At 40.4% G+C, this 11,587-nt stretch overlaps 1 protein-coding gene across 1 annotated transcript; it reads left to right on the top strand.

The window, feature by feature from the left end:
• Positions 1–857: 857 nt before the first annotated feature.
• LOC139638938 (uncharacterized) lies at positions 858–4,823 on the top strand. Its single transcript, XM_071512972.1, has 4 exons — positions 858–900; positions 1,224–1,299; positions 2,019–2,051; positions 4,294–4,823. Exons 2-4 carry the CDS (start codon positions 1,240–1,242, stop codon positions 4,609–4,611), a joined length of 411 nt encoding a protein of 136 aa, XP_071369073.1. The 5' UTR covers positions 858–900; positions 1,224–1,239; the 3' UTR covers positions 4,612–4,823.
• Positions 4,824–11,587: the final 6,764 nt, after the last annotated feature.

Genomic DNA, 11,587 nt, shown 5'->3' with positions numbered 1-11,587 from the left:
TTAGGAACTGAAGTGTTTTCCTGTGAGCTTCTCATCCACAGAATGAAGCAACTCCACCGTCAGAGTGTCAGGACTTGCAGATAAAAGCCAAAATGGGGAAAGTGCATGTGAAATGTGGCTTAATGGAATGTCTTTCATAATGTCTGACTGGTGGTCTGATTGTGTTTATGTCTGCTTTAGGTTATGTCGTAGATATATTTTTTTACTTTGGGTTTGGTTATTTGTATTATGCACTTTTCTAAGTGCAATATGGCAGATTGGATGACGACATTCACTCACTGATTGAGATAAAGGACCCTAACCCTAATAAAATTTTTAGGAAATTGTGCAAAATCAACAATTTGCTGTGATAGAGGACAAAATTATCATCAGTTTCTAATGATGCACCAGAGATTAAGCCTATGTTTAAATTTGAAGAAAACGTTACTGGCTCATTCCATTGGTCTCAAATGGAGAACAAACACTTTTCATTATGATTTAAAACTTTAGCACAGGGTTTACTTCAACTTTTGTAGTCCAGAACCTACATTAGAGAAAATGCATAGACCCTCCAAGTGGGCCAAATCTATAGATTAAGAAACAGCAGTCTAGCACACAGATACCATCTCAAAAACACTTCAACCTCAAATTACACCCATTCCACTGCCGACGACAGGTTTTTCTTTACTGATTTGATCTGTTGACATCAAGCTTTGTGATACTTGTGATAAGGCCGTCTGATTACATTTCATCACACTGTGTTGTGGTTACGTCCTTGATGTGGCGGAGGATGAATCTGATTGGCCCCCAAAACGTCATGAAAGCCAATCACCAGAGGCTTTTATACGGCCCGGCCAGGAGCAGACAGACAGAGAGCTGTCCTGCAGATCTGACACTCAATTCATACATCATTCATTTAAGGTAAGATGACATCTCTGTTTTTTATCAAGATTCATTCATCTAATGCAGAGGTCCACGTTCTTAATGATAGCACTTAGAAAAGAATAGAAGAGAACTTTATTGTGTTGTTGAAAGATGCCTTTGGGGTCATTTGGCACAGTTACACACAGTAAACATTAAAGAGGGACTATTGTTGCAAAATATGCATGTGGCAGAGTGAGACATGCATATTCTTTCGGGAGTTAAAGGGAGTTGTGACTCCAAGGTCTCCAAGGCCATGGTTGTTTTTGTCAGATCAGCATTTATGATGATATTTATGTGTTTGTTTCCCGTCGTCTCTGCAGAGATCCAACGTGAGTCATGAAGACAGAAGCTGTGGTGCTGCTGCTGGGGCTGCTCGCTGCCTCTCTGGCTGCTCCTGTAAGTGTTCATTAACTAATGTTAACTAATGCATTTACTAACATGAATTAAACATGAATAACAACATTAACAAAGACGAGTTGATGTTAAATGCACCGGAACAACTGCATCAATTAATGTTGTTATGCATGTTTGTTAATAATGTTAACTAATGTGTTTACTAACATGAATTAAGCATGAACAGTGACATGAACAAAGATGAGTTCATATTAAATGCACAATAAACAGTGATATGTTCAAGTAATACATGAAGAGATTACACTTTACAACAGGAATAACAGTATCATGAATAACACACATCAGGTTGTGCTTGTTGTAACTTACTTTAGTTTTTTAGCTTTGATCAGCTGCTCTACCTTCTTCCATCTTGTGCCAGTCAATTAGTATGAAAACAACACTTATAAAAAACAATTTGATTGTTCTCAAACAGTTTAATAGAGAAGATGTGAACATGAACAACACGAGGAACCTGTAATTAAAGAGTGGGTGTTCCAGTTAGTTTTTGTTTTGTTTTTTAAAGAGGCATTAAGTAATTTTATTACTTGTATGACCTCTGCTGGCGACCGGGGGATTGCACCAGCATCAGTAGAACTTATCTCCTCCTCCACAAGTCTCAGTTACATCCATCACTGTAATACTATTGGCTTCTGAGTAGTACAACACCTGACTGATGCTTTTACAGTCAAACCTTCATTGGATCTCTTTATCCTTTCTTACAGGTGGAAGAGCCAGGCAAGGCCGAGGCAGTGGAGGTAAGAAAAGGCATTGGTATTCTTTTACATAATAATTTACATTTGTTTGTGTATATATTGTCATGGTTTGTGTCTTTTGGAAAAAATGATAGGAACAAGAAAAGATAATATGTCTTGTTTTCCATATACTATCACCACCTGATAGCAGACTAATTTGATGTTTAAAAACCTGTTTAAAAAAGCAGACGTTGCTCTCTTACAAGAAACCCATTCCATCAACAAGTGATGAAATGGAAAATGGATTGGGTGAAAGAGGAACTAAACCATCTATCACAACACTATCTTTTTCTAGTAAAAAGCATGGGGAAGCTTATGTATTATTTAACAAACTATTGAATATAATCCTGTTACAGCAATATAAGTTTAAACCCAAGTTGTTAATATGTATTGAAGTCATTATTAATGGCATTAAGATGAACATGTTATTGGGAGGGAATTTCAATCAAGTATTGGATAATCGACAGAACAACGTAAAAGAAAATATCAAAGGATCAGGTAGCCATTCAAATATTGATAAAATATCTTGGTCTTGTAGATGTTTGACGTCTGTTGAATCCACACAAGATTATACTTTTTTTTCTCATTGTCATTGTTTGAGATTTCCAGAATTGATTTCTTTCTAATATCTAATAGACTTACGGAAACAGTCAAGTATTGGAGTATTGGAGCCATTTCTCTCTCTAACAGACCAGGCCGCTGTTCAGTTGCAAATAAAATGGTTTTATGAGTTGGATTAAAGTATTATACGATGCTCCAAAGGCAGCTGTCCAAACTAATGGAATGATGTTGCCTTTCTTTCATCTTTCCAGGTCAACTAAACAAGGAAACTCTCTGTCTCCTTTACTGTTCTTGGTTGCTTGAAAATATGTTAATTATAAAGTACATACAAAAAGCCAGCACAGTACCTGTTCCATTACGGTAGGATAATGAGCCATGCAAAGAAACGTTTCAGACAAGATGCAAGCCATCCAATATGGTAAAGAATTAAGTTTAAGTTTAGCTGCAAAACAACTAGGCCTAACCTACCTTGCCATTTTAAAAATCAGCACGAAAATATAATGCTGTAATAATATCAGAGAAAGATTACATACTTACAAGCATACAGGACACTGAGGCAAATAGACAAAGTATTGTCTTTACATAACTGACGGACAGATGTCTGTGCTTTTTGGAAGCAGTGGCAACAAAGCTACTGACCCTTTGTTGTTGACAGTCATGAAAACTAGCTTTATATAACTTTTTACACATTTATTCCTCCTCGGCACAATATCATACCTTTCATTTGCTGCACAACCTCTTTTTTCTTTTCTCCCTCTATCGGCATCTGACCAGTAGTGTTGATTGGACATCTTGCCGTTGGATTACCATGAATTTCTTCATCATGATTGACACTTTAACGGCCCTGTGCTCCACCGACTGCTCTGCTCCATCAGATCAAGTGAAGAGGCATCACTCTGCTCACAATATAAATGTATTCATTTTTTCCACACAGTTAATATAATTCCGTTGTCGTTTTGCCCACAAAGGCCTGCATCAGAATGTAAGCCTTTATATTCTCTACAGTCTGCCTTTGCGGGCCAAAACGTCAGTGGAATGATTTTAATATTGCAGAACAGAACACGTAATTAAAAGATATTTAATTTAGGGCCAGAGTGACACCTCTTCACATGATCTATGCAGCTTTGTTTTTGGCTGCAGTTTGGAGTGCCGCATTGGCTGCTGTCTGCTCCTCACCGATATGAAGTCTGTTTATTGTGGCGCACTTTTTTCATATGGAGATACTCTCTTCATTCAACTTCATTCCACATTGCACGAAGATTTTCAAAATAAAAGTCCCACAGTTAATTTTTCAATACGGAGGCAAAATAACACAATGTCGTGGTTTATTTTTTGACGGGGACATTTTAAGCATCTTTTAATATCGGAGGGGACATGTCCCCCCAGTCCCCCGTGCTTCCTACGCCAACATTTAACATCTCCACCGTGACAAAAGTTTTTCATGCTGGCCAAAGCCCTAACCTTAACCAAAGCTGCCTAAACCTCACCGTTACCCAACTTTAAGCTGAAAATATCATGTCCAATTCATGTTTTTGTCACAGAATCCATTCTGTGCTGGAGGAACGTAATTTTTGCAAAATTCCTGTCCACGGCACGTAAATCTGCATTTCAGAGTTTGTGCTCATTTCACAACTTTTTATGAGATCACGTTGCTCCATCACCTCCCTCTCTCTCCTTCCTCCAGAACCCTCCTCCCAGCGGACCGCCACTGGATCAGACCACCGGAGGAACGGGCACCAGGACCATCTACTACCCCGTCCCACTCCCGGAGACCGTCCCGAGCGTCAACAACCCCTTCTACACCTACCCCGGCTTCTTCCCCGGCTACAACCCGTACACCGGTGCGTACGGGTACAGCGGGTACAGCGGGTACAGCGGGTACCCCAGGTACCCCGGGTACGGCGTGTACCCCGGGTACGGATCTTACGGCATGACCAACCCGCTGCTCTCCGCCTACACCCTGCCGCCCATCGTCATTAGCCTGCCCAAAGTCAACAACTGAGCAGGCTGGTGGTGGGAACAAAAAGAAAAACCACTGCGTAGAGGAATTACCATACAAAACGAGTTACGTTACAGTACACCATGCTAAAACTTACATGTAGAGCTGAATTAGTGTGATGAATCCTTAAAATCATCGTTGTCCATGTTGAACCTTGAATTGTTTTTGGCAAACATTGGTAAAAAATTGTATCATTCTTGGCATGGCCGATAACACAGAGGACGCAATAATTTTAGACCTCTGTAGGTTATGAGGAAGTGGTGCTACATGTATTAAAAATGTTAAAGTAAACAGAGTTTGGTGTTTTGTTTTTTTTGTTTGTTATAAAAAGGCAAAGTATGCACATCCACATATTCAACCAGGTGCTCAGACCATAGGAGGATTATGAGACAAAGGGCCTCTGGGCACAGATATCTCCACAATGTCATCAAAGTCCAAATCTTCAGTCAGATCACTTTCAATAGCCATTCATTCAGTCATAATGAAAGTGCATTGAGGCATTTTTGAGTCATCTTAATTCTCAGTTTATTTTTTATCCTGGACGTAAGTGAGAGTAACCACTCTCCCCCACAGTTACAGTCCACAAACTTTAACAGCGCCCTCTATCGACAGGCCCCGACACACCTGTTAATCTAATGAGAATAGAAATCAAAGAAAACAACATTTTAGGGTCTTCGTAAACCATGACTTTACATTACGAAGCCTTTGGACAATAATGCAGAGCTTTACTGCTAAAGCGCTATAGATAAACTGAGGGGAACACTCACTGTGACAGTGTTGACACCTTCAAAACAAATGTTTAGGTTATTATAGGGGGAATTTTGGGGCTTTGGCGTTGATATAAATGACAAAGCCCTTCAACTGAAGGGCAGTAAATGTAAAGTTAGTGACAGCATTATCATGTATCAGGCTCTGGCTTAGGGGCCCCCCTGAGCTCTCGGGCCCCTGGGCCTGTGCCTGGTTGGCCCGTTCAGTGTCTGGTGGGTGGGACAAACAAAATAGAACAAACAAAACAAGATTTCTGCTCCCCTATCACTTTATTGGTAGCATACGATATGAAATATAAGTATTTGGCTAAGGAAGAACACATGCCATCCTGTCCAACCAACCAATCAGAAATCAGGACAATTTGAATTATTGATGCCCCTACAGCACGAACCAACACAACAAGACACTACAGGGGCGTCATGTAAACGAAGTACACGTGATTGTGGGCAGAGCTAAAAATTTGGGTGAGCAATGCCCACCTCTGCCCACTTCTAGACCCGGCCTCGCTCAGGAACAGGCCTCTAAATATTCATGACAGGCAGCGGAGACTCTGCCCGGTTCCCATGTTAAATTAGTCACCAGAACATACTGATCATATGCATCAAGCAGATGGAGCAAATCATAAATATTCGTTGACACATCACAGAGCCTGTCAGTCACTTCCAAATGACAGATGGATGTGCAGATAAACACTTAATTTCCAGAATGTTTTATATCCATTATGGGAAGCAAAAGAGACATTACCTAGCTCAATATGAGGCACTAATGATATGTTTTCACCGGGGCCTCATTGGACAGATCGTGCGGCTTTCCAGTGTTGGACACCTGATGGGCGTAGGCATTAGTGGGCAAACAGCCTTTGCCCACTAACGTTAACGTTAGCTATCTGACGTATCTATGTTCCCAGGGTCCTATGTTCCCCAGATTTATATGGCACATAATGGGAACATGACAAAGGGTCCTATGTTCCCAGGGTCCCCCAGTTCTACATATGTGCTCTCCCAGGGTCCTATGTTTAACCCTAACTATAACCCTAAACCCTAACCCTAACTAACTATATTAAGTGAATACAGAGCTAGGGAACATCTTTTTCAGGTTCCCATTATGTGCTATATAGATCTGGAGAACATAGGACCCTGGGAACATAGGACCCTGGGAACATAGGACCCTTTGTCATGTTCCCATTATGTGCCATATAAATCTGGGGAACATAGGACCCTGGGAACATAGGAATGACTCCCTATCGGGAAATGCTGTAGTAGCGTTAACAGGCTAGTTCATACTAGCAAAGACTTCTATCGAGTAACGAAGCGCAAGTCAACTGAATTACATTACAAATGGAACCTACAAAGTTGTTACCACATGTTTTCATATCACAAAAACTACATATCAAGTAAAATCAAGTTTTATTAAAATACAAATTGATGCAAAGTGAATTCGGTTTACTTTTCACCGTGTGCGCCGCCGTACTGCTCTGACGTCAGGTGTGTTCATGCGAATTTCCGACCTCCGAGTTCCGAGTACAGTGGAATGCAGCATAGCACAGGATGCCACGGACTCAAGGCTGCGTCTGATTGGTCGAACGCACCACTCGTTGGGCCTTGGTTTCTGTCCCTGGTTTTTTAAACTGGAAAAACATGGCGGCTTGGGGAGCATCCACCAAAACTGCATATCATTGTTGTCTAGTGGAAAGTTTCTCCAAAGTATTTCCAAAATGTTAGTTTCAGGAACTAAGAAGCAGCCTTGTTTTTAGCTTGAGGTTTCTAATTGGTTTTGAAAAGGTTTCATAAACCCAAGGGTTGTAGAATTTTCTCAACCCATTGAGCAGTTAACCATTAAAGGTTAAGAAAACTAAGTTAAAACATGAAAACCACCAAGACGTGAAGTTACAAAGTTTTCACATGACGACATTGATGTGTTAAATGGTATACATCAAAACCAGACAGGTCAGGACCAGACACTGAGGTTGAAAGTGAAACTAACAGCCTGTTTTTTCATGTAGATGAAAGTGCAGTTTAGACAACCATTTCCGTTCAGTTTGCAGACCTGGTACGTGAGTGTGGGCGTCTATACATGTGTATGTGTGTGTGTGTGTGTGTGTGTGTGTGTGTGTGTGTGTGTGTGTGTGTGTGTGTGTGTTTGTCTGTGGTTTTTCAGTTCTGAGGAGTTATTGCTCCTGCTGTGGGATGTGAATTGATGTTAACGTGGTTCAGTTTTCAGTGCAACTGACAAGTTGCACTGAAGCACTATATATCCACCCTCATCAGACTGATCTGATCATAGCTTTGACCAGAGTTTATTTATTATCCAAAAATAAAAATGTTATAATTTTAAGTTTCCTATTCCTTATCCTTTAAAAGTACAATGGTAACACTTTACAATAAGGGTACATTAATTAAGGGTTAGTTAATGTTTAATAAGCATTAACTAATTAACAGTTAACTAATGTGTCTGGTAATCATTTACTAATGGTGTTCATGTTAACTAAGGTATTAATTTATACATTATTTAATAGTTTATAAAGATGACTATTAAATTATGTATAAATTAATACCTTAGTTAACATGAACACCATTAGTAAATGATTACCAGACACATTAGTTAACTGTTAATTAAGGGTTAGTTAATGCTTATTAAGCATTAACTAACCCTTAATTAATGTACTCTTTTTGTAAAGTGTTACCAGTAGAATAATTTGTTTTAAGAGTAGGTGTCATTTTTTCGAACAGAGGAATCCATCCATTTTATGTGCATATCTATACGTCATTATCGCAGGCTGTGGTTAAAAACAAACATCCAGTGCAGCCTTGAGAGAGTGAAGAGCGAGAGAGAGGAAACAGCTTCTTCCTGTTTCTCAAAATCGGAGACATTTTATTGGCATGACTGGCAAATGATTAACAATATTGCCTGGGCAGTTTGCAATGCATACATATATGATCATATCTAGGAAATAGAGAAGTGATTTTTTTCATTAACTCAGAATAGCACTTTAATGTCACAACCTTGGGTCAGGTCATTCTGACCTAATCATGCTGAAGTTCAATTTTCTTCTCTCTGCACTCTTTCCTGTTCAATTCTCCACCGATAATAGGAGGAAAAGTACCTGATTAATTCGGCCTAATTCACTCATACCTCCTCTCTGCATCGTTTCTGGCCTGTAAGATATTTTTTTCTCCTATTATCTTATTTTCTCCTACTTGTGCTGTTACACTAACAGGAGAAAAAATATGTCTGACAGGTAGAAATGAATTCACAGATAATGTCTGAGTGAATTAGAGTGAAGTATTCACTCTCCCTCTTCTCTGCATCTATTGTTCTCCTCAACTCCTTCATATAACGCTGTCTCTGTTTTTCTTTGAACCCTATTGGCCCCTAACTTAGTGACTCATTACAAGTAAATACAGTAAATTACATTCATTGATCAAGGTTGTTCCAAAAAATAAAGTCCTGTACCCCTGTTACATTTCCTAAGTTTCTACCAGCAGTGCTGTTTCTACCCACAGCAATGACCGTTTCTATCTGTTGAAATGATGTTTCTACCAGCGGAGATAATGCTTCTATAGATGCCGCTGATGTTTATACAGCAGCCATGACGTTTCTACTCATGGCGATGATGTTTACCAATGGTGAAGATGTTTCTACCAGTGGTGAAGACATTTCTACTCACGGAGATGATGTTTCTACCAGTGGTGAAGACATTTCTACTCACGGAGATGATGTTTCTACCAGTGGTGAAGACGTTTCTACTCACGGAGATGATGTTTCTACCAGTGGTGAAGACGTTTCTACTCACGGAGATGATGTTTCTACCAGTGGTGAAGACGTTTCTACTCACGGAGATGATGTTTCTACCAGCGGTGAAGACATTTCTACTTATGGAGATGATGTTTCTACCAGCGGTGAAGACATTTCTACTCACGGAGATTATGTTTCTACCAGTGGTGAAGACGTTTCTACTCATGGAGATGACATATCTACCAGCGGTGAAGACGTTTCTACTCACGGAGATGATGTTTCTACCAGTGGTGAAGAAGTTTTTCTACCAGCGGCGATGTTTTTATAGACGGCGATGATGTTTATACTAGCGCCGATGACGTTTCTACCAGCAGCCATGACGTTCTTACTCATGGAGATGATGTTTACCAATTGTGAAGACGTTTTCTACCAGTGGTGAAGACGTTTCTACACTGCGATGACGTTTCTACCTGAGGAAATGATGTTTCAACCCATGGCAATGACATTTCATCCCACGCTGATGATGTTTCTAAGCATAGTGATGACATTTGTACGCGTGTCGATGACATTTCTACCTGTGGTGATGATGTTTCTACCAGCGATGATAACATTTCTATCCACAGATTGCATTTCCACCTAGTTCACTCTGACAGATCCCATCACAGTCCGATCGCAATGCATGCTGTTTACATTTATTCCTTGCATTAACATGCGTTTTTCCTTTTCCAGACATGATATCCAGATACAGATTACAATTTAATACCGGGTGTAAATGGGATCTGACTTGAACAACTTGACCAACCTTCGTCCCAGGCCTGGTGTCTAGGTTAGCATGGTAAGCAAGTTGCAACAAATGTTGTCCTGACATCCATAGTTGCTACACCACAAAAAGTCTTCATCCTGTATTTCCTGCAACTATCCTTCACTCGAACTGCAACAACCACTGCAGCCTATTTTTTCTCAGATATTGTTGACAGAGCTGCATATCCATATATGCAGCATGTACTTCTATTCTTTTTAGGCCATTCCTTGCACCTCCTGTTGACTGGAAGGGGAACAACGTGTGACTTGTCTGAACAGTTCCTCGTGCAGCAGTAGTGCAGTGAACACACAGTAAGATGTGGCACTTCTTCTACGATGGCTAAATCTGTGTGTATCTCCTCGGCCTGCTGGCAAATCCTTTTCATACAGCCTTTATTTGGTAATTAAAGCATTCAGTTTATTCTTTCTTCTCTATTAAGCCAAGATACATTCATCTGCTGTGTTGATTTGTTGACTTCAGTAAGAAGCCAGACTCTCTTTCTGTACCAAACTGTCGTCTCTGTGGCCTTGCACAGGCAGCTACTTCTGACTGCAGTGTTACCATGCTTATTGATTACCTCATATCTTCTGATTGGTGCCTCGCTTATTCCCTGCCTCACGTCTCAGTGTCACGTCATGGCAGTAATACCCGAGTGGCGTTCTTTACTGTGATTATGGGTATGATGACAAGGCAACAGGCAGACGGCGTACTTTCATCACCACTGGCATACCGGCAATCATGCATGTGTACTGTGTCCAAAGTTGTACACCTACATAGGTATAAAAATAAGATAAATATCACTGCCTAGTTAGGTACCACATGCCGGCATAGCAACCACTAAAGCACGACAAACTGATTATCAGCGCAGTTGGAAAGTCTGATTATTATTATCGCAGGAAACAAGACGTCTTTATCCAGCTGTGGGACATTTCATGCTCAATTTGTTTTAATTGTGTTCCCCTTTTCTTTTCTTTTAAACACCTCTCAGTTTGTCACAGTATCCGGTGTTTCATTTGAGCAGTGAGAACAGACAAAAACAAGCAAAAAATTGCAATTCTTATATTTTCAGTGGTCAATTCTAAAAGGAAGAGGCCTTGATTATTGAAGCTCTGCTGTCCAGATGTTTCTAATGTAAAGAGCTGGATGGCCCGGCCCTTTGGCTTCCCTCATTATAATTATAAAGAAGCATACGCACGTGCACACACGCACGAATGCATGTGCACACAAACACAAACACACCGCTTAGTGTATTTAGGGCCTGATAATAACAGTGTAGGGTGAGGAACTGTCCCCTCCTTGTAGCTACCGGTTCCCTATCATTACTGGTTCAGGCCAGAGAGAGAGCCAGAGAGAGAGAGAGAGAGAGAGAGAGAGAGAGAGAGAGAGAGAGAGAGAGAGGGAGATTCATTTAGACTGTAACACAGGTTAGAAATTAGCCAAACATGCACTAACTAGCATCTCTCAAAGTCTAATATAGTTGAAGTTGATGCCAGTAGAGGGATTTTATTTGAATCATGAGAGAGTGAGGGAGGTGGGAGAGAGAGAGAGATTAATAAGATAACTGGACTGAGGTTAGAAAACAGACAAACGTAACCAGCAACACTAAATAGGTTCTTTGTGTTTAGGGTTAGGCAGTCACTGATTACCGAGTCAGCCCGGCTATCTCAACGACTT

This window comes from Centroberyx affinis, unplaced genomic scaffold (genome assembly GCF_046629955.1).
Source record: "Centroberyx affinis isolate AG114_WGS23_722 - 3 ecotype Tasmania unplaced genomic scaffold, CSIRO-AGI_Caff_v1 ptg006679l_1, whole genome shotgun sequence".
NCBI classification, from domain to species: domain Eukaryota; kingdom Metazoa; phylum Chordata; class Actinopteri; order Beryciformes; family Berycidae; genus Centroberyx; species Centroberyx affinis.
This window is presented reverse-complemented; position numbering and strand designations above follow the sequence as displayed.